This window comes from Macrotis lagotis, chromosome 1 (assembly GCF_037893015.1).
Source record: "Macrotis lagotis isolate mMagLag1 chromosome 1, bilby.v1.9.chrom.fasta, whole genome shotgun sequence".
In the NCBI taxonomy this organism is placed as follows: domain Eukaryota; kingdom Metazoa; phylum Chordata; class Mammalia; order Peramelemorphia; family Peramelidae; genus Macrotis; species Macrotis lagotis.
Window position 1 is genome coordinate 87,671,015 of NC_133658.1, and position 24,532 is coordinate 87,695,546.

The 24,532-nt window shown below is 35.3% G+C and overlaps 1 protein-coding gene across 2 annotated transcripts in view; it reads right to left on the reverse strand.

Annotated features, from left to right (window-relative positions):
• SOS1 (SOS Ras/Rac guanine nucleotide exchange factor 1) overlaps window positions 1-24,532 on the reverse strand; it is a 180,315-nt gene that overhangs the window by 80,179 nt on the left and 75,604 nt on the right. For both annotated transcript variants that reach the window (XM_074204280.1, XM_074204271.1), the window contains exons 3-8: window positions 14,138-14,269; window positions 11,584-11,748; window positions 10,226-10,435; window positions 5,515-5,658; window positions 1,477-1,587; window positions 1,292-1,390 (exon numbers count right to left, since the gene is read on the reverse strand). In XM_074204280.1, the coding sequence (XP_074060381.1) occupies window positions 1,292-1,390; window positions 1,477-1,587; window positions 5,515-5,658; window positions 10,226-10,435; window positions 11,584-11,748; window positions 14,138-14,269 (861 nt within the window). The remainder of the gene's footprint in view (window positions 1-1,291; window positions 1,391-1,476; window positions 1,588-5,514; window positions 5,659-10,225; window positions 10,436-11,583; window positions 11,749-14,137; window positions 14,270-24,532) is intronic.

Genomic DNA, 24,532 nt, shown 5'->3' on the forward strand with positions numbered 1-24,532 from the left:
AAATTGTGTGACTTGTCATTTTTCTCTTACTAGTATAAAAAGATTATCTCATCAACCACTACTAGAGAATGTAATAATTATTCCTAACAGTAAATAAAACTAAGAAATTTTTTGGTTTTTTTAAAAATATCTTTTGTGATTTTTCTTTTTTAGGATTACTTGCTTTTCACAAAAGGAGAATCTAGTTAAAAAAATAATAAACTCAGTCTTCATGTTTTGCTAATACTGAGTTACTACTGACTTGAGAAGAGCAGCAGCATAGCTTAGTGGTAGAAATCTGACCTGACAGAAAATAATCTGGATTAATCTTGCTTCTGACATATCTAGGCTGTTTGACTTTTGAGAAGTCAGAATAATTGCTGATTTTCACTGGGAGAAGGAGGCTGTTTACTAGAGAAACCTTTATTTAGAGTGATGAATTCACATATTTGGACCAAGGAAAATATATAAATAATACAGTAATCTCTTCAAACTTGGTTACAATTTAAGAAACTGAAGAAATTTATCTATTATATTTTTACCTTGTAAAAGTAGTCCATTTCACTGAAAAAAGAATGTTAAAATTTTAAAACATAAGACCTTTACTTGTACTGTTGTATTTCAATTTATATGAATTAAAGCTCAGCTTTCCTTGCTTCTTGGAGAGATTATTTTTGTGTTTGTATAACTAGCAAAATGCCTTTACTATAGTAAGCATTTTTAATATATGTTTATTAAATGAATCTTCTTTACTACTGATAGAGATCCAGTTTTAAAGACTGTTTTTAAGATGTTATCTGATTTAAGAGAGCAGAATTGTAGTATATGATTGGAAAAACAAATTTTCTCTGTAGCTAGTTTTTAAATTGAGTATCTAGAATTCTATGTCTATAAAGAAAGAATTTTATAGGAATGATAATTAGGAGTTTCAAAGCAATGAATGAATAGCTAGCTCTATGACTGGAGAAATGACAAAATTGGCCTATATAAATGGGGGGTCTTTCCTTATTCTTGATCCTTCTCAACCTTCAATTTTCTGTTGTGATGCTAAAGGAGAAAATGGAGATATAAAAATCAAATAGATGGAAATTCTAGGAAAGAGATAAAAGATCTAACAAACACTTTGCAAACTACTTTTCAAACTAAATGTTCCCCCTTTCTTGAGTCTTCAATCATATTTAGTTTAGGTTTACTCTGAAGATATGAACATTATAGTACATATGCAGAAATGATTCATTAGGAAATAAGAAAATTATTATTGTTAAGGAAATTTCCTAAATTATTTCATCATTGAACAACACTAGTTTCTTACCTTTAAAAGTTCAAAATAATGTAGACAGTGGTACACAGGAGCTAGAAGTAGCCTGGGTAAAACATACTGAACGGCTTCTTTGAAACCTTCACCTATTGACTAGAAAAGAGAGTGATTTATATGGTTATAGCCCTTGTTTGTTTGCTGCTATAACAATGATCAAGTTCATATAAAAATCACGATACCTGTAAATAGAGGGCTGCCCCAGGCTTGGATAGCTGACTGAGAAAGTGGTCATGAAAACCAGGGCGCAGTATGTCTTGAGCATATGATTCATATGGATCAAATGCCAATTCCTTTGAAAACAAAAAGCATGGAAAATAAATACTTTACAATAAAAATTTCTCATTGGAGATAAAGTCTAAGATTATCATATTCTCTTTAAAAATAAAATCATATCTAGATTCTACTATTTTATGGTATTTTTATAAACAAAATTAAGGAATGTATCATTTCTTACAAATATGGTAAAAGATTTGTACATTTGACAGCACTTGCTACCACAAGATCTAAATATAATTATAGGTACATAAACAGCTGGACTAAGTTTTTTTAAAACTGTGGTTGTAAGGAACTACCTTTCTTGCTATTTGTTATAGGCTATAAAACTGACAAGAGTTATAGATTAAACTATGTCTTGACTTAGCTCTACAGGGGCTATACTATACCTTATAAAATTCCCTGTCCATCTTAGGAGAAAAAGGAGTTTCTTTTTATATGCAAAATATTGATAAAAAGTAAATATCTCAGGTATACTCCTTGGTATCAAGATTATACTTTTCTATCTGGTAAATAGAAAGCAAATTTATAATATGTCAGATCAAATGCTCTAAAGCTCACAAAACATATTTAGAGGACCATGCACTACAATGGAAAAAGCTATGCTCTGAAATTAGAGAACTGACTTCAAATTCTTTCACTTAATATTGTGTGACCTTAGGCAATTCACTGAACTTTCTGTTCTGGGTAAAAGAATTAACTTTTTTTTTTGTAAGGCAAACAGGGTTAAGTGGCTTGCCCAAGGCCACACAGCTAGGTGTGTCTGAGACCAGATTTGAACCCAGGTACTCCTGACTCCAGGGCTGGTGCCTTATCCACCCCTTAGAATTAACTTTTTTATAGGGTTTTAAGGTTTATAAAATCCTTTCTAAATCTAATTTTATCTGGGCATCACAACAATCCTTTGAAGTAACTATTATGGATACTGTTGTTCCCTTACAGATGAGGAACTAGTAGGCATACAGCTAGTGAGTGTCGGAAACCACCTTTTGGACACAGACCTACTAATGTAAGGGTGGCATTTTACCCCCTACTCCACACTGATAATCTGGGGTATAGTTGCTCCAACATTTCTAAAATTTTTAAGAATTTCATATTTTCAAGATGTTTTCATGATATAGGGCAAAAGAATCAATTCATGTTTAGCATTATTTGACTATTATATTTAAACATTGTATTGTTTTCATTTAACATACTTCAAGGGAGGAGTGGCTGGGTGGAGCAGTGGAGAGAGAGCACAGGCCCTAGAGTTCAAATGTGACCTCAGACACTTAATTACCTAGTGATGTGGCCTTGGGCAAGCCACTTAACCCCATTTGCATTGCAAAAAAACCAAAAACCAAAAAAAAAACAAAAAACAAAAACCTAAAGTACTTCAAGGATTAAAGAAAATCCAGATTGTGTTCATTTTTCAGATAAATGTTGAAAAATAATTAATTCATAAAGATCATTTTTCAAGTTATGTTGCAGATAGTATTTTCAGAAAGCTAAAGAAAATCATTTTGGTTTTAATTGTTATTATCCTACCAACCATATGGGCAAGGCCAAACAAAATAGCTTGCTTAGAGACATTTTCCCACAGAAGGGTCTTCTCCTGGCAAGGTTAGAACAGTGGTAAGGATGTTCTGTTAAATCAGATTTCTAACACTTTTTCTGTTACTGTCTGCTTTTGGAGTCATATTTGAAACCATTATCTCTTTTTAAGCATGTTTTAAAAATAACATTAATTTCCAGAATTTGGCATTTAGGTTTAAAGTAGATTAACCCTTAAATCTAAATCATCCCTTTGCCACCATGCATGTTCTGTGGGATTAGTCAGGCTGGAGGAGTGAAATACACTTCTGATTTTAGGACTAGTTAGAAAGGGGAAAAAAATGACAATTAAAGGAAGTCACTGGACTTAAGAATGCCCTAATTACAATGACGAGGACCCATGAGCTGGGCCATACCACACCTTGAAGAGTTCTATGACAAGAGAGACAATTGTACAAAAGTTGCTCTTGATCCTAAAGCATGAGCAGCACATCAGTTTCCAGGAATGTAAATTCTGGAAAGAAGTAGTAGTGGGAAGTAGGAAAAGAAGATAAAGTTAAGCAGGAGATTAAATGCTAAAGAAAAAATATAAAGCTGACTTCCTGATTATCAGTTATATTACAAAGGTAATAAGAGCTAAGATTTATGAATGATTCTCAGTGCAATTTTGTTCACAGGTAAAGAAAAGACTTTAGAAAGCATTCCTATCTTTTCTGACTGAAGATGTAAAGACTAGAAGGTCTGGTACTTGACCAGATCAAATTTAGAATAGCAAAAAAAGTTATCAAGTGCCTTCTCCTAATTGATCTGTTTAATCTTTTAGCTTTATCACAGTCTGACTTTGCCTGCCCCAAACTCAGACACAAGTTCAAAGTTAAGTACAACTTTCGGATTTTACATGCAACTCATGATAATTACGTTTAGTTAGCCTTACTATATGGTTAAATTGTACAATACTTTTCTTCATGATTCTTAAGCACAAATAAATCTAATATGAAGAGCAAAAGTACTTATTATTAATGGGATTTTTAATATTTGAAAGGGATAGCCACATAATAACAATAGCCAAACCAAAGTTATAATCGAATTTTGCATTTAACACTGGAATTTTTATTCATATTGCAGATTTTCATTCATCAATGATTAATATTAAGTAGTGGTTTCAAATACTATACAAAAGAATTAACTGGAACTTCTGCATACTCTTGTGTTAAATCAGGTATGAAATAGAGAATTTTTTAAAATTTAAATTTCCCCTAAATTTAGACCTTTAGTTTAGGAATGTGAGCAGTAAAGAAAGCAGTCTTGGAATTGAGAAGAATGAACAGGTAAAGAAAAAGTTAGCCCATGACTTCTTAGCACTGATACTTTTTCTGGCTGTTTCAAGGAAGACAGCTTTTCCCTGGGAAGCCTGAGTTCCTTGGGACCTGGCATTCAGTTTTCTAACTTATTCCCCTCATCTGCTAAAGAGCTAGTTCCAGTAGTCTCTCACAATGACCAATACAATACAAGGTGCATATTAAGTGCCTGTTGATGGATTCAATGTAAGAGTATGGCTTAGTTCAGGTATCTCAGCTCTGTTTCCCTTGACCTTGTTATCTGAGAATAGTTTTGGAAGAGATCATTTTGCCAGTATCTTTCACCAGCAGGAAGAAGTTTTCTTTTATTCTTTTTTATGGTTGGGGAGAAATAGATTTTCTAAGGTCTTGATGTATAACAGGATTTTAAGTGGCAGAGAATACGAAACCAAGTAGATGTCTTTTGAGCAGAGAATAGCTAAACAAACTGCAGTACATAGAGCAAAATATTATGTAATGACAAATGGAAACTGTGAATATAAAGACAATAGGGAGGCATGGGAAAATTTGGCATGAACTAAGGCAAAGAAAAGCAAACAAAAACAAAGTTTACAATTACAACAATATGAAAAGGAAAGAACAATGATTCCTCAAATTAAAACTGAATTCTCTGCCTTTATTATGATCAAGCACCTTTTATGCACAAGAAGAGATATAAGCATACATCTTCCTTTCTTTGCACATGTTGGGGACTATGGCTTTGAAGCACTAAATACACTGTAAGATTTGATTATTGATTAGTTTTGCTGAACTAATTTTTAGTTGTAAGAGATAGACAACCCTGTAGCTGGGGAGAGAAATGAAATATAAGGGGAAATGAAGGTAATGTACAAACAAAAGATCTCAAATTTTAATATATATCTCACATATATTGGAAATAAAACATATACATTAGGTAGAAAGAGCAGCTGGTATGTGTTTGTGTGTGTCAGAACAAGATAATTAGCCAACTCAGAGTTATGGGAGTAAATGAATAAGAAACCAAAGCTGGATTCCACTATAATTTTTTCTTATAGATTTTATGCAAAAATAAATTCTTACTGTGGCACTTACCTCTGCTAAATCTTCAAAGCAGCTACCAACTAATGGATGGGGACTGCCTTCATCTGTCATTTCTACAGTGTCTTCTATATGGCCCAGTAACTTCACACTGAGTTCATGAACATCAGCTATACGACTAAATATATTTTCTACATCCTGTAAAGATGAAACATCTATTAACAAAAACAAAGGCACCGTGAGAAGTTAAAAACATGAATATAATAAGTTATTGCAAACAGTGAGCCAACATTGGCATAGATTAGGTCTACAACTGAAAAACAATGAAAAGAAAATGGATGCATAGATAGATAGATTATAGATAGATAGACACACACACCTAAATATAAAATTATTTTGGCTTAAATTGTGATACATATGTCCCTAGGTGTTTAATAGAAAACTTGAAGTTTTGTAATCACAGCAGATTTTCTGATTCAGTTTAGAAATTAGCTGAGATAGTTAATAATTAATAATAATAATGGTAATAGCTAGACTTTATATACAGATTTATGGTTTGCAAAGAGCTTTTTTTAAGTACCTTGATCGGGGTCACACAGTTAATAAATATATAAAACAAGATTCAATCTTAAGTCTTCCTGATTCCAAGTCTAGCACTGTATCCACTCTGCTTTCCTATTTTTAGAAAAATACTATTTATCTGGGGAAAGTGTCATGAAAGGATATAGAAAAGAACCACACAAATTAAAAGGAACAAATGGCTTGGCACTTCTACCTTTGAAGGAATGGCCACACTGATGAGACCAGATATCCATTAAGAATGGAAGTAGTATTTAATTTGTCCTATGTTAGCATATTCCAGAGCCTAGAGATCTGAGTCTAAAAAGGCAACATTCTCAAGCATACTTGTTCTGGTCCAAGATACTTTTAAGTAACTGTGACAGGTACCTTATGACCAGATCCTCCATGATGATTTATTAAATGAATAAAATCTAAATTCTGAATGATGATAATGCTAAATTCCTAATTATACTAGCAGGGTATCAGAAATGTCTCTCTCTTAGAGTGATTTTCCTGAAGTATAGCTATAATCAGGTCTTACTCCTCACCTCAGTAAACTCCAGAGGCTCCTTGTCACCTTGATATACACCAAACATGAATCTCTGCCTGGCATTTAAAGTTTCTAATGACCTGAGCTATATACCTTTCCCCTTTGTGTTCAGCCAGACTGGGGTTCTGGGTATTTTTCACAAAAGACTCTGCATCTTCTGACTTCATGAGTTTCACTGGTTGTTTCCATGACTAAAATGTTCTGTTTTCTTACTTCTGCCTCTTAACTTCCTTAACTTCCTTTAAGATTTATTTCAAATTCCACCTTCAGTTTTTACTCATCTCACAGCTAAAGCCTTGTCTCCAAGATTTCATTTGTAAAGTTATTTCCCTGTTGCTGTTCCTCCTCTGAAATCTGAGCCTTTTGCGCCCCCCACCACCACTGTGCATTGTGCCTAGCACATATAAATACTGAAATCCTTGTTAACTAAGTGATTCTAGTAATGATTTTTAAATTGACAACCAAATTATTATCAATAGTCTTAGGCTATGATTAGAGACATCACATAATCCAGCTGTTTTCTCTTGGTGCATAAGATACCTTTAAAGCTCATTCAAAAACTGATTACTAGATGCATTGAAATGGCAACTCTACTTTGATCAGCTTCTTCATCTTAGCTCCTTTTATACTCATCTTCTCTTGATGAAGATTACTTCAGTTTAACCTTGGAGTTTGAATCTTAACTAGTCACAACTGCATATTCCATGCTGCAGAGCTTTGCCAACTTCCTGATATTCAATTATATCTTTAAATTCAACAATAAATTATATTGGGTTTTAGCCAACCCCCCACCTACTTATTTGGATGATGCTTCTCCTTCCCTGTTGATTGTGACTATAATTCCCATAACAGTTTATTCCTAACCCTTTAAAACAATCATTTAACTTCTTTACTGACAAACTCATTAATTTTTCTAGCCCTCTATTTCCTCCATTTCCACATAAAGATTTGCTTATTGAAAAACTATTAAACGTGGCACAATGTAATGTGCAACTGAAACTTTTTTGAACAGCTGATTCATCTTTCAAGCTGGATAAACTACAATTTTGGTATCACTGATGTTTAAAAAAAATGTAATAAGAGTTAACATGTAATTCAATTCAACATGTAATGAGAGCCAGCTAGGTGATGCAGTGGATACGGTGCTGGATCTGGAGTAAGGAAGACCTCAGAAACTTACTATCTATCTGTGTGACCCTGGGCAGGTCACTTCTGTCTGCTTCAGTTTTCTCATCTGTAAAAATAGAGATAATAACAGAACTTACTCCCCCAGGTTGTTGAAAGAATAAAATGAGACAGTAATGGTAAAGCACTTTGCAAAAATTAAAGCTGTATATAAATGCTCCCATCACTATGACTCTGTCACTGTTACTGGTACTACTACTCTCATTTTTTTTCTATGATGTTAGCAAAAATTAACTGTTAGAAAAAAAATGAGAAAAGTTAGAAAGTTAGAAAAAAAATCATGTCCAAAATGCAATTTCAATCTCCCAGATTGAGGTAATCTCCTTCCTCATTGATCCATACATGTTTATCACCAGGAATAAAAAAAAAAAATGTGAGTTCTCTGACAGCAGGGGGTACAATGTCCCCCACTCTGTATTTCTGGTGTCTAATACTGAGCCTTCCAGACAACTGGCACTTAACAAATGTTATCTGAATTGAACTGAAGAGAGGATCTTGAGTGTCAAGATTATCCGTGGTTTCTATTTTATTTGATAAGAGATGAGACTTTCTAGTGAAGGGGAATCTACATGAGAAAGATGAGTTAAGAAGATGACTTGGGTGGTAGAGTAAATAATAAAAGGCATGCCTGACAAAAGGGTGAGCAATTAAATGGTCATCATAGTCAATCAACAAGCATTAAATGTCTAATGTGCAGTAGGTGCTAGACTCTGAGGATACAAATACAAAGAACAAAAAAATTCCTGCTCTTAGAAAGCGCAGCTTAATGAGGGAAATGCTCAATAAAATGTATAAAAGTGAATAAATCCAACAGACTAGAGTGGTAGTTTAGCAGGAAGGTTTATGCTAAGTGGCATAGAGGAGAATATGGAACTTAGAGGCTGGAAGAACTCACTTCAAATCCTATTTCAGATACTGTGAGGATTGCACTATTCACTCAGGTCTGTCTACCTCAGTTTCCTTATCTGTGAATTATAGCACCTGTCTCACAGGGTTGTGGAGGGGAATCAAATGAGTCTTGTTATTATTCTAAATCTTAGTGCATCTGCTATTAGCAATAGCAGAATACTAAGAAAGACTTCAAGGAACGGCTAGGTGGCATAGTGAATAAAGCATTAGCCTTGGAGTCAGGAGTACCTGGGTTCAAATCCGGTCTCAGACACTTAATAAGTACCTAGCTGTGTGGCCTTGAGCAAGCCACTTAACTCCATTTGCCTTACAAAAACCTAAAAAAAAAAAGACTTCATGAGAACATGGTGCTTGAGCTATATCTTTAAGGAAGAGAAGGATTCCATGAAGCAGCTGAAGAAGATGTCCATGCAAAGGTGGGGAAAGAGGAAATGAAGGGTGTGAGAATCAAAGAGATGGCCAAGGGAGGGAAGAAGGAAGGGAGGGAGGCAAGGAGATTAATGGCTAATGAAGGTTGGGAAGAAAGGTCAGTTTCCAGTGGGCTAAGATTTTATCCCAGAGACAAAAAAAGTCCCTAAGGTCAATGAGAAGGGAAATATCCCAGTCAGATCTGCGCTTAAGTGAAACAGTTTTGGGAGCATCATCAACAGTCTAGGTAAGAAGAGCTGAGGGTATGAAAGTTATTAGTGTGACTGGAGGTGAGAAGTACCAACAGAGGCAAAACCAATGGGGCCTGCCAATTGGTTTGAGGTGAAGTGGGTTTTGCTGTTATTGTTTTTGGCTGGTCCTGTGCTGATGAACTCTTGAGAAAAGAAGCACTCTCTACCAGTCCTGAGAGGCACCTATGGAGAAGTTAAATGACCTGAGTTCACTGAGTCATTGTTTCAGTCAGACCTCTAGTTTTGACTCTTTGCCAACAAACCTTGATGCCTCTTCATAGGGGTCAGGGATATCAAGAAAAGGTCAAATGAGATTGATATTATGAGCATGGATGAAGAGGATAAAGATAGAACCATCAAAAGAAAGAGAAGTTATTTTAAAGGGTGGATTTCAGTTGGAAGATAAATTCATTTTGGGATATACTGATTTTGAGGTTGCAATATGCCCCCAAATGAAGAAATACAAGCAGCAGTTGGAATTTCAGTATTTGATTTCAGGGGCCAGGACCTGGAGGTAGAGAGAAAAACAGATGAACACAGATTCTAGTCTTCAGTGCAAAGTTGTTAACAGAAGGCATGAAAAGCGAGGAAATCACCATTGGAGATATAAGCAAAGGCATCATTTTAGGGATAAGTGGTGGAAAGAAGTACTGAACAAGAATAACAGAGAAGTGAGATAGAATCATAACATAAAAGCCAAAGTAGAAGAGGATTAAAAAGCTTACAACATCAAAACTTCAAGGAAAACAGGAGTTAGGGTCATTTGCTTAAAGTCAGCTTCATTTAAAAAATAAAAAAATTACTATTTCTGAATATTCTATATCCTACTTTCAAAGGCTTATATGACAATAAACCCCAGATTATAGTGCTTTTATCATGCTATATTTGTAATAATACTTACGTGAGAAGAAAATAATTTTGGATTGGAGACAAATGGCTCTCTAAAAACTTTAATAATGAGATTAAGTTCCCTTATATACTGTCGAACTTCAGCCATAAATGCCTTTACCAGGTCATAGTATGTTTGTTCCCCTGAAGTGGAAGGTTCTTCATCAGTTAAGGATAATATATTTATATCTTCTACATCTTGATGGAACATATCCATCAATACCTATAATAAATAAAAATATAGAAAAGAAATTGAATTAATTAAGGGGTTAAAATCAAATTTGAAATTTAAATGAATAAGATTCACAGTTATCTGAACAAATTTTAAAAGTTGAAAAAGTACAGACATGGTGTTACATTAAAGTGGAAAGATATTAGTTAGGAAAGTTGAGTCTAGGTCCTGAATTTTTCATTTAACTACCCATATGACTATGTTTAATCTCTATGACCTTCTGTATCCACACTGGTGAAATGGGTAATAATTTTGTTGTTAACTTGTTTTCAGTCTTATCTGACTCTTTGTGACCACATTTGGGTTTTTCCTGGCAGAGATGCTGGAGTGGTTTGCCATTTCCTTCTCCAGCTCTTTGACAGATGAGGAAACTGAGGCAAACAGGATTAAGTGACGTGTCCAGAGTCATGCAGCTAGCAAATATCTGAAGCTAGATTTGAACTCAGAAAAATGCATCTTTCTGACTTTAGGACCAACATTCTATCCACTGTGTCACTAGCATAGGACTGTCTCAGGGTTGTTATGAGGAATGAATTTTGTAAAATATAAAATGCCATAAGCAAGATTTTTATTATAATTAAAATGAATGTCAAAAGTACTGTAATTTTTTAAAAAAGCTCTAAATTTTTCAACAAAACTACATTTTAAAAATCTTCACTGAAAAGAGAATATAAATTCTCATATTAACATCATCATTATCATCATATATTATAATTATTAGTCAGTCAAGAAGCATTGATTAAAGTACACACTATGTAGCAGATATTATGCTAATCCCCAAGGATACAACAAATGAGGCAAGAACAGGTCTTGCCCTGAATAAGGTCACTGCTAAAGGGGCAGACAATTCACAATAATTTCATATTCAAAATGTAATGCAAATTGAAGGAACTTCAAAGTGAAGGTACTAATAGTGCAGAGAAAGAATGAGGAGCAAGGGACAATCTCTAGCAGAAGGGGTCATTTGATCTAAGTAAGATTAATCCCAATATAGCTTCACAAAAGAGGTAATATAAAATAAATATTTAAACATATAGCAGATACATTTAGATAACAGCACAGTTCTATCTGAATATTTCTTTAGTAACTTATGTTTAAAAATTAAATATTATTATTTAAAAAAAGCATATGTTGCCTACCTTATCAGCACACATTGCTACTTTGATGTCCTGTTTTGTAATTTCATAATGTCGTATGTTCCGTACATAATTTCCAACTAGCTTTAATATGTCTGCAGAAATGTATTCTAATACTGCTACTATGTAAACAGAAACCTGGTGGTCAATTTTATACCCTAGAACTTCCTGTGAAATAAAAAGAGAAATATTTAAATGGAGTAAAATTAACACAATGTAGAAGAGAAAAGTAGTGCCACACTTCTTTGAAGCAATGTCTGTTCACCCAGGCTTCAATTAAAGCCTATTTGAATACAACATTCATATTTTTTTAAAATAAAATTTAGCCTTAAGCTGTTCATAACAAGCACGTTAACAAAATTTGGAACAGAGAAAGAAGATCTCTCCTAAATGGAAGAAATATTTGAAATAAAGTAAATTATGGCCAAGGCAGTCCTCCCCCACTTTAGAATCTTACCTGTTGAGAGACTTTTCTATGCAAAAAAACAGAAGGGAAGATCCCATAAGAACAACTACTCTTGTGCTCCTCAAATCAGAACATCCCCCAAGTAACTGGTCTGGAAATATGATTTACAAACTATGTATTGGTAAATATTCTTTAGTAGACTGGACTGGAAACTCAAACATGTATGTGTGTATGTGTATGTGTGTGCATGTGTATATATATATATATATATATATATATATATTTGTGTGTATGTGTGTGATGTATGTGTGTGATGTATGTGTGTGATGTATGTGTGTGCACGTGCTCTGTTAGGATTGACTTGCAATGATGGTTATTTCAGTCACTCAGTCAATACACATTGCCTACTATGTGCCAGCCACGGTGGTAAATACTGAGGATACAAAGACAAAAGACAATTTCTCTCCTCAAGGACCCCACATTCTAAAGAAGGAGACAGCATGCAAACAGATATGCACAAATAAACTATGCACAGGATAAATAGGAAATAATGAACAAAGGGAAGGTGTTAGACATTAAGGGAAATTGGGAAAAGATTCCAGTATAAGATGGAAGTCAGGGTGGTGAGTAATCAGAGCAAAGGACAGAGAAAGTTCCAATCATAAGGGGAACCCATAGAAAATGCCCAGAACCAAGGGATGTCTTATTTGGTGAATAGCCAGGAGAATACTGTCACTTTGGTTGAAGTGGAAATGAAAGGTATAAGAAGCCTGTGAAGGCAGTGGGAGGATAGGTTATGAAGGTCCTAGAATATCCAACAAAATTTTGTATTTAATCCTGGAGGTGAGAGGGAATTATTGGAATTGACAGTTTGGGGGGGGGGGTCAGACCTGTACTTTAGGAAAATCACTTGAATGAGGTAATGTGAGCCTTGAGGCAGCAGACCAACCAGCAGACATGAGATAACATGAGCCTAGACCAAGATGGTGGCAGCATCAGAGGAGAGGAAAGGGGACTAGTCAAGAGCAGCTGCAAAGGTGAAATTGATGACCTCAGCAACACGTTGGATATGAGGATGACACCTAGGTTGCAAACCTGAGGGACTGGAAAGGTGGAGGTGCTAGATAGCATGTACCACTTTTCCCCAATTTTCTTAAAGACCTATTAAATTGTCTATACATTGCTAATTTAGTAATTTTTCATAGTTTGTACCAATTTAATCAGAGAGACTTGGTAAGGAGCAAATAGAAGTTTCTATTCCATTTGCCTGAGTTCTTAACCTTTTCTGTGTCATGGATCTCTTTGGCATTTTGGTGAAGTCTATGTCTTTCTTAGCATATTTCTGAAAAATCCATAATTGAAGGAAACATAAGTTTCTATCAGAGATTCCTGATAATAAAGATGTCATTCACAACCCCCTCCCCCATCCAACCTCAAACCCCCACAGAAATCTATCCCTGAACCCCTTAGCTTGGTACCTTCTTTACAGATACATACTCACCTATAACAGTGGTTATTAGGATGACCTTGAGTGATGTCTAGTTAATTAGACTGGTCAAAGTAATAATGCTTATAATTTTTTAGAACTTATAAATTTTGTTTAGAGGAATCACTTAGCAGTTTATTCATATTTAAACTCAAGTTAGCCCATGGGTATCCTATCAAAAGCAGTACAATTTTTAAAAATCATTTTGGTGAAATATTTTCTGCTTGTAAGAAAGAATAGATGGGAATATTTGGACCACAAGAACTTGTGTCTGAAAAAAAGCTTAAAGTACTTTGAAAACAATCTTACAGAACAGTTCTTTATAAAAAATTTAATAAGTTTGTGATAAACTTTTAGTGACTAGGCAATATTAGCATACAGCAATGAGGAAGAAGGTTTTTGGCATCCTTCCTTGGAGAAGACGATATTGGTGACATGAGATATGGAAAGTCCACACAGACAATTAAGTGGCTTTCAATCTGTTTTATTATTAGTGTTATCAGAGTACTAAAAGCAATAGTGACCAATTAACACATTCTTCTATATCTTGGGAAATTGTAAAAGAGGAATTTGACTCATCAAGTTATTAGAACTACAGCAAAATATCTTTAAGTATCTTAGTAGTGATTATTTTTTTGAGAAATAAAGGAGGAATCCAACTTTACCTTTAATAAAGGATGAATTTTTTCTACTGGGAGAGATAATGGATTTCTTCGCTTCCTCTTTTCATTAGCAGATTGAGCATCAGCTATTGCCCACTTATCAATTGGATGAGGAAAACTTTTTTGTACACGATCCTTGGAAAGAGGAAATAGGAATTAAATATCAAATATCTGAAATTAATGATCATTTGCAGGCAATTTATTTGAGAGAGCTAGAAATAATAGAAAGTATGTGAATACTTTACATAGTTTACATAATACTATACATAGTTTTCTCAGTGAGATTTGAATGCATGCATAAATTATATTTAAGTTCATCAAAAAAAATCTTTCAATATCTCCTATCAGAGGAAACTAGAATTTTAAATACTAATATATTTGTTTAATTATGCAATCAAAATATACAATTTCCATTACATAAAAAAAGACAGAAAAATTCATAAGCACCACTACTGTGATCAAGGTACATGCTAAATAGGGGCAGCTGGGTGGTACAGTGGATAAAGCACCGGCCCTAGAATCAGGAAGACCTGAGTTCAAATATGGCCTCAGACACTTAATAATTGCCTAGCTGAGTGACCTTGGGCAAGTCACTTAGCCTTTAAATAAAAAAAAGAGATTACCTGAGCTGACATACAAAATAAATTGATTTTAAAAAGATATATGCTGAAGAGTGACAATCAAACTGTGTGTGCACACATAAACAATTATTTTATAATAGATATTCCATTTCAAAAATTGAAGAAACTAGTTACTGGCCAAAGAGTTAAATTATTTTACTAGGGAAGCTATGTTGTAAAGTTATTTCTTCACACTCAGCTCAAATGTAATTTCTTCAGTAATTTGAACAATTTTCTGCAAAGCACAATTAGAACCACTAGAGGTCGCTCCTATATAACAATTACATTACAAAATTAATGGTTAAATATTTCTTTCAGGACATAATAGTCAAATATCACTCATGATTATTAATCTAAATAATAATTCCTTTTCTGATTTATCAAAATCTTAACTGTAACTGATACTGCACAAAAAAGGAAAACAGATTGCCACATAAATGATTCCAGTTTGCCAAAATGTTTTTAAAAACAAAACATTTGTTTTAATCTATGATTAATGCTGTCTTTTGATATCAAGAGAATTTTTGAATCTAAGAAGAAAAGCATTTTAGTGCCATTTAAGGCAAATAAAAGAAATTAGAATGCTGGATAAAGCACTAAAATAAAACAGCTTCAGAATATCCATTCTAATTTAGGTATTAGGATCACCTCTCTTCAAAGGCATTGGAGACTGGTTGATGCCCTATTTTTAAGAATACTAATTGTTCTCTCAAAAGTAGAGAGTTTTCTTGTGAATCTATCAGGATCAGTTTTTTCCTTTGGTAGTTCCTTTACAGCTTGTTTGATTTTCCTCTAACCCTATTGCCAGTTTATTCTTAAATATATCATATATATTTTGTTTGCACTCTATTATTTCCTCCATTAGACTGTAAGCTTCTTGAGAGCAGGGACTTTTTTCTTGCCTTTCTTTGTATTCCCAGGGATTAGCAGAGTATCTGAAACACTTGTCAATCGGTTAATTCAGATGTGTCAGACTCCTTATGACCCCATTTAGAGATTTCTTTGCAAAGGTACTCAGTGTTTGCCATTCCCCTCTTCATCTCATTTTAATGATGAGGAAACTGGGACAAACGGGTTTAAGTGACTTCCCCAGGATCATACAACTAAAATGTGTCTGAAGCTGGTGAAGGTGAGTCCTCTGGACTTGAGACCCAGCACAATATCTATGACACCATGAAGCATGCTTGATGATGACATCCTTTGTCTCAACAATACTGACTCTAAGCCACTCAATGGATCAGAAAAAGAAGAAAAACAGCCATTATGCACAAAAATATTTATGGGAGCTTTTTTGTTGTAGTAAAATCTGGAAGCTAAGGAGATGCTGTTCAACTAGGCAATGATTAAACAAATCATGGTTATGATTAAAATTAGATTTTATTGTTCTATAAGTAATGATTTTAAAAATGGTTTTGGAAACCTCTTAAAAGCTTTTACAAACTATAAGTTACTGTAAAACTGCAAAGAGAGGAAATAGCACTAATAAAGCAACCCATGTAATAATATTCAAAGAAAAACTTTTGAATGCTGATCAATGGAGTGAACAACCATGACTCCAGAGGACTGATGATGAAGCATGCTTCCCAGCTCTTAATGGAGTAGTATCTGTGGATATATTATTTTAACTATATTTATTAATTACAAAGATTGCAGTTTTTCTTTAGTTTTAGCTGTGAGAGGGGAGTGATTGGGGTAGAAGGGAGCTAGTAATAGTATTGAGAAAACAACGAAAAACAGTCATTGAAACGTTATTAAAAATGTACTCAAAGGAATAAAAGTATGCTCAGAGAAGTACAGACAAGCAATATAGCTTTAGAAGTAGCATGCTGACTTTTAAAAAAAGCTATTTCCAGAAATTCCTAATTTCACATAAAATCTTTTTTTCCCTTCTCTTTCTCTTCTTCAACCCCCTCCCTACCTTCCTTTTCTTTCCCTCCTTCCTTCTATTTTCCTTCACACACATATCACTCTCACATTCAAAAGTGTCTGTGTGGTTGTTTGGGCACAAGAAAAAAATCATGGTATTAAAGATCTAAAAGTGGAAGAAATCTGACAGGTCACCAAGTCCAATTCTCTCATTTTTCAGATTTAAAGAAGACTGGAGCCCATGGGGGTCCAAAGTCAAATAAGTAAGCACCTGAGGCACTATTTGAATCCAGGTTATGACTCTAAAAACAGCATTCTGGGAGAAGCCATGCAACTGTGATAAAATCTAAAGAAGATCTGAAAAAGAAATTAGAGGAAACACAATATCTGGCCTTCAAATAATAGGCACTTAACTGAATTTGAATGAGTTGAAGGAATGATAGTATGATGAGTGTTGTAAGAGGATGACTTGGGGAAGCAATATATAACAAGAAAATACCTAGATGAATTCTTAAAAGAGTCAAATGAGAAAGTCATGAAAAGCAGAAATCAGTTTAGATTGCTAAAGATTGTTACAATTACAAATGAAGATCTGATAGGCTAATAAAATTAGAAATAAAATGTAACTGCATTATGTAATAATATGAAAAAGGAGGATCAAAGAAAATTTTATACACACCCCAACCTCTGTACATCAAAAAGGTACTATCAAGGTATTGCAATAAGGTAGGCTTTTTTAAAACTCTTTTATGGTTTTTTTTACTCTTTTTTTTACTCTTTTGTTTTTTAAATTCATTTTAATAAAAAAGATTAACTAGAAAACATTCTACTTACATAAAGATTTACCAAACTACATTATGAAATGTAATTTAAAAAAAATAGGATGAATTAAAAAGCAGAAGGGGGGGTGGAGCCAAGATGGCGACAGGAGAGGACCTTCTCTCAGTTGCTCTGGAGCAGAAATTATAAGCCAAGGACTCTAACTACATTTTCGAAAGACAGAACCACAGAGGGATCCAGTGAGGCAATTCTCCAAAAAAAATGCTGAAGAAAATAATATGTTAAAAACCAGCATGGGTCAAATGGATAAAACAGTTCAAAAAGTTATGGAGAAGAATGCTTTAAAAAGCAGAATTGGCTAGATGGAAAAGGAGATAAGAAGCTCTCTGGGGAAAACAAATCCTTCAGACAAGGAATAGAACTCAGGAAGATTGCTGATTTTATTAGAAATCAGGAGTCAATACTTCAAAACCAAAAGAATGAAAAATTATAATTAACTGTGAAACATCTCATTGAAAAAAACAACTGATATGCAAAACAGATTTAGGAAAGATAATTTAACAACTCAAATATCGTGGAGCTGCAGTCAGGATCACACAGGACTTAGCAGCAACTACATTGAAAGCTCGTAGGGCTTGGAATATAATATACCAGAAAGCAAAAGAGCTTAGAATGCAACCAAGAATCAATCAGCAAAACTGAACATCCTCTTCCAGGGAAAACGACTTTCAATGAACCAGGGGAATTTCAAATGTTCCTGTTGGAATGGCCAAAGCTGAACAGAAGGTTTGATCTTCAAATGCAGGACTCAGGTGAAGCATAGAGAGTGGAGGAGAAGAAGAAAATATGAGGGACTTAATGATGATGAACTTCATGTATTCCTGTATATAGAAAAATGATACTGATAATACTCATATGAACCTTCTCAGTTAACAGAGCAGGTAGAAGGAGCTTTTATAGATGAAGCAAAGGAGAAAACTGAATTTGAAGACATATTGTGGTATAAAAATGAAGTCAATAGATAAAAGGGAAATGTAATGGGAGAAAGAAAAAGGAGAGGAGGGAATAGGCCAAGATATTTCATATAATAAGATTTTTCTTTATTACAATGAACTATTGCAATGATATGGAAGGGGGGAAGGCAAGGGGGAATGAGGGAATCTTTGCCCTCATCAGAGGTGGCTAGGAGAGGAAACAGCATATATACTCAACGGGGTATAGACATCTGGAGTAAGAAGGGAGGGGGCAGGGGGAAGGGGGAAGGGGGGATGTGAGTGATGGAGGAGAGGATGGACCATGGGGGGAGAGTGGTCAGATATAACACATTTTCTTTTTTACTTCTTGCAAGGGGCTGGGATTGGATGGCCTGTCCGGGACCATAGGGCCAAGTGGAAGCTGGGTCTAAGGGGTGGTAGGGGGACTTGGGGCCTCTTGGCCCCAGGGCTGGGGATCTGTCTGCTGCACCACTCAACTACCCTACAGCAGAGACAGAGAGAAGGGAGAGAAAATATAGTTCATGGTTGTAGAGAAGTATGAATGGAGGAGTTGCAATCAGCAATGGCAAGGGTGGAAAAATATGGAAGTAACTTTTGTGATGCACTTATCCTAAAGAATATGATCCACCTGCGACAGAGCTGGTGGTGTTGGAACACAGACTGAAGCACATTTTTTATTATTATTATTTACTGGGGGGTGTTGCAGGGCAAATGGGACTGGGTGGCCTGCCTGGGGCTGCATAGCAGGGTGATTGTTGGGTGTCTGAGGCCAGATTTGGACCTGGGTGCTCCTGGCTCAAGGGCCAATGCTCTGTCCGCCACCCAGCCACCCCTACTATTATTATTATTACTATTTTATCATATTTTGAGTCTTTTTTTTGTTTTGTTTTGTTTTAGTAGGGCAATGGGGTAGGGGTGGCTTGCATGGGGTCACACAGCAGGGTGATTGTTGGGTGTCTGGGGCTGGATTTGGGCTCGGGTGCTCCTGGTTCTAGGGCCAGTGCTCTGTCCATTGCACCACCTGGCCATACCTACTACTACTACTACTACTACTACTACTATTATTATTATTATTATTATTATTTTAATTTTTTCTCTCCCCTTTACTTTATCACTTATGCAGGTCTATATTTTCTTGGGGGGAGGGGTATTATGTTTACTCTTAAACAAGAATATTTTAGTAATGTATAAAAAACATTTGTACAAAATAAGAACAAACAAATAAATAAATAAAAGAAACACAAGGAAATAAGAGGGAAAAGGAAGAAAGGGAAGGGGGCAATTAGAAGGTGGGTTTGTTAAGGGATGATTTAATCCTAAGCAAAATAAACTCAGTTATTAATGATATAAAAAAAGGCAGAAGGGTTCAGATAATATAAATCTGAGCTACCAGATATAACACTAAATAAAACAGAACCCCAAATCAAAAAAAATTGATGAAATATTTCCTATTGACAATAAGCAAACCACTGTTAATTTGGTCTTCGTTAATTTGGAACCTGTGATACTTGAACAGTAGGATTGTTTTTAGTTTATCCAGCCTTTTCTCTATAGCTCAAATAATATATAAGAATGCTTGCAATTCTTAAAATGTTTTTAATTACTTAGATTTAATTCAAGTCAATTGCAAGCAATTATTTTTAGTCATGCTGGGTCTGATCCTTGCAGAGGACCATTTACAAGGTAAGTCATGTAGTATTTAAGAGAAAGAATATCGTACTTGCTCTCAGAGGACTGGAGCCAGAATCCTGGCTCAGGCTCTGTGTGACCTCAGACTTCTCTGGCTCTTTGCATGCTCATAAAAACAGGGGATTCCTTCCAATTCTAAATCTATGAACCTATGATATGAACCTATATGATATGCTAATCAGAAAGCATTCTTATTTACTCATCTGCACAAACCACTAGGAAGCAACATTTCATTAACTTAAGTGATTGTGTTAATAAAAGTGCTTTTAAAAATTAAAATCAAGTCTAATTATTTATATTGAGTTTTTCCAAAATTTCTTTGAATCAGGGGAAGATTTTTCCTGCATAATGTTCTATTTCATCCATCTATCTATCAAATAAAATCCAGTCACCACTTTTAAGAATTCCTATGTGTCACTGGTGATACAATGAATAAAAAGAAAGATGACACTGCCCTACAACCTATTAGGGTGGGGGATGACACACAAAGGTTGAAGTGTAATCCAGAGAGGGGGGGGACATTGATTTATGCCCAACAGCAGAGTAGAATCGGATTGAATCAATCCAGAGTCCAGTTTCTGCTTCTAAAAAGGCAGGTATTTGGTATACCACTCCCTAGCCCTCCAATCCAAGGGGAGGTGTGACTGAGGAAGGCAGTCAATTAAAGCTTGAGTTAAACAACCTGGCCATGAGTTTGGTAGTGATGAGCCTATCCTGAGAGGGGCAATTTGCTCCTTGGAAGCTGAACCAGGCAGAATGGCAAAGGCAAAGTGGAATGAGAAGGCTGATTTAATGAATTCTCCTTCACCCCAAAATACATATCAAGTATTGGCTATGCTCACAAAGCACAATCATAGTTTGTGTTTTCTACACTTTCTCCTTAGAAAAAAAACTTTGCTCTCCAATGGAAATGTCAAAACTCAAAAAAATTGCTCACTGCTCTTAATCATTATTAAGAGAAATGCAAATCAGAATTTAAGGTTTCACTTCTAACTTAGCAAATTCGCAAGATAATCAAAGACAATAGTTAATGTTGGATGTGATGATTTGGAATGACAATCATCAAGCACTGACTAAGTACCTGTGGGCCTGAAGTTGGGAAGACTCCTCCTCTTGGGTTCAAATCTGACCTCAAACACTTCTTACCTGTGGGACCCTGGGCAAATCATTTCACTCTGTTTGCCTTGGTTTCTTTATCTGTAAAATGAGCTGGAGAAGGAAATGGCAAAACCACTTCAATATCTTTACCAAAAAAACCCCCAACAAAACCCAAATGGGGTATGACAGAAAAAGACTGACCAACAAGAAGGGGGTGGTGATCCTGTTGAGACTCTCCAGTCAGGAGATGGAACAACACTGACTCAGGGTCAATGGATCAAAGATTACGTGGAGAGGAGTAAGTTGTAAAAACAGTGGAGAAAGAAGGGGAAAGGAGAGGAAATGTGTATGTCTACTATGTGCCAGACTAAGTGTTCTATAAATATTATCTTGTTGGAGTCTTACCACACACCTGGGAAGAATTGGCATTTTACAGTTGAAAGAATAGGCAAGAGAATAAGTGAGTCGCCAAGGGTCCCACACCTAATTTTGAAGCAGGATTTGAGGTTTTCTTTATTTCTAGCTAGAAATAGGGGTTGGGGTGGGGGGGATGGAGGAAGGAGGTGGATTATTAATGGTGATTTTATATTTGACCCTGTAGGTGGTAGGGAGCCATTGAAGCCACTGGAGTCTACTGCATGGGGGTTAGGGAGGAGGGGAGAGTAGTATGGCACATTCCTGGTGCTTTAGGGAATTCATTTAAATAACTGAGTGGAAGATGGACTGGGGGGTGGAACAGACTTGAGGCAAAGAAACCAATAAGCAGATTTTTGCATTAATCCAGCTGTGAGATGATAAGAGACTGCCCCAGGGTAGTAGCATAGCAGAGGAAAGAAACTAAAGAAATTGGCAACTTATTGGTTAAGGCAGGTGAGAGAGAGTGAACAGTTGAGGATAATTCCTAGGTGACTAGAAAGATGGTGAAGACCTTGACAGTAATAGGGAAGTGAGGGGAGATAATGAGTTTAGTTTTGGAAATGGTGAATTTGGGCAGGTGGATCAAGATGATAACTGAATCCAAAGGAAATGAAGAAATTACCAAGCAAAACTGCATATAGAGAAAAGGTTTAAGAAATAGCCTTAGAAGGTTCTATCTCAATGAAGATAGGTAGGAAGAGAATCAGCAAAGAGCAGCATCACAAAAATCTAGAGAGAAGAAGAGTTTATCAAGGAGAAGAGAGAGGCTTAAATGTCAAAGACTGCAGAAGTCAAGAAGAAAGAAGTCTGAGAAAAGGGCATTAGAACTGGCAATTAAAGAATCACTAAGAACTTTGGAGAGAGCAATTTCAGTTGAAGTATGATACTGAATAAATATGGGCTTAAAAATTGTTTTGAGAACAGGAAAAAAGATAGTAGGCAGGGGAAAGACTGAAGATTAGTAAAACAGTGGAGATGATTGAAGTGGCCATCTGATGGAGAAAATAGAACAGAATGGTATTACTTGTACAAGCAGAGAGATTTGCTTTGGCAAGGAGAAAGATTTCTTCAAGTAGGAGATAATAATTGAAGAATTTTTGGGTGATGTAGGAACTCTCAGGGAAAGATCTTATGAGGCATGATCTCACCTGAGAGTGGTAGGGAGTCAGGGGAGGTTTGAGGAGCTAAGAAAAGATCGAAAAGGTGTGGTAAGATTGATGGTGAATCACTTGGGAAAAGTATAAAAGGACTTCCCTGCCCCAGTGGGGGCCCAGTTGCAATTGTATGACCAATCTGGAGTCACTCAGCTCAGTACAGGAACAAAAGTGAAGGCAGAGGATGGTGAGAACAATATGTGGCAGGACAAGACTGGCTAAAAGAATATGGGGCAGGGTACCCAAGAGAAGATGTTGGTGCAGACTTGATTTAATTTAACAAACAAACATAAAGAGACAGAATAGCTAGTGCAAGAAAGATGAGGGATTTAAGGTAAAGGAAAGTCAGAACTCATAAACTAGGAAGGGTGAAGTTAAGAGACAGGAAGTTTCAGTTGAATAAAGGAATTGGTGGGTCAGTCAGGTTAACAAGTATCTATTAAAGTACCAAGTAGGTGCTAGACACCCAAAGAGAAAAAGACCATGCAAATAACTATATATGGGTGAGATATGAATAATTTAGATGGAGGATAAAAAAAGGTCACCTGCTTAAGATGGACTCATACTTTCACTGAAGGAAACAACAAAGCAGGTATGAGGAAAGAGAGCATTCCGATCAGGAGGAACAGTGGACTCAAAGGCACAAGCTGAAAAAGGAAGGGGGAGTCTTTAAGAGAATTCCTTTGGCAGTTGAGTAGAGGATAGATGGGAGTAGGAAGGGTCTTTTGTAAGGGAGACCAAATAGAAGATGCTGGAAGAATTCAGATGAGAGGTGATGTGTCATACACTGAAGTAGCAGATGTGTGAGTACAAAAGAGGAAATATTCACAGAAGATGTCTACTATGAACAAATAACAAAATCTCCAACAGCTTGGAAATGTGGGGTGAGTTTAAGTGAAGACTGAGGGATGACGCTAAGGTTGCAAGCTTGGGTATCCAGGAAGATGATTATATCTTTAATAATAATGGGCAGTTTAGAGGAGATGGAATTTGTAAGAGAAAGAAGCCAAATTCTGTTTAGTTTCCTAACTTATAGAAAATAAAGGGTTAGATTAGATGATCTCAAAGTTCCCTTGAAGCTTTAAAATTCAAAGACTAAAATTTTTAAATTTGATATGAGGAAAATTAAAGACATTTTAGTTAAATTTAAATTATTCAATTGTCTTTTGGCTCCAATTAGGCTCACATGAGAAATAAAGGGATTAAATTTGAAGTGTTCAGATAAAAATGAGAAAGAACTTCTTGAACTGGGGGGAAATTTCACTTCTAATCCTGAATGGCTGAGGTGTATTCCAACTATCTTCCAATTGAAGTAGTCAACAAGTCAAAAAAAGTAAAATTTATTGGAAAATAGGAAATAGAAAATCACTTTGAAATTAAATAATATCATTAAAAGTTCAGCTAGTCCTCAAGGGTACATTTCGTTTTGTATCATTTTGCTTTTCAAAAACAAATTTCTAACAAGCCAAGTAGAATGATTAGTTCACAAATCTAGAAAGAGTGCTCTTGTAATCATTTGCATGGAAATGATAATAAAGCCCATGAAATCTAATGAAGTTATTGAGAGAATTGAGAGGGTCCAGAACAGAAATACCTAGGAATATTCAGTTACATGAAATGATATGGATGATACTTGAGCATAGAAAACAGAAGAAATAGTCCATTAGGTAGAGGAAAAAGAGGAGAGAGCCATGTCACAAAAATGCAAAGGCAGATTTTTTTTTTTTACACTAGAGAAAATATTTTGTAATGCTAGCTATTCAATAAGAGTTAGGACTT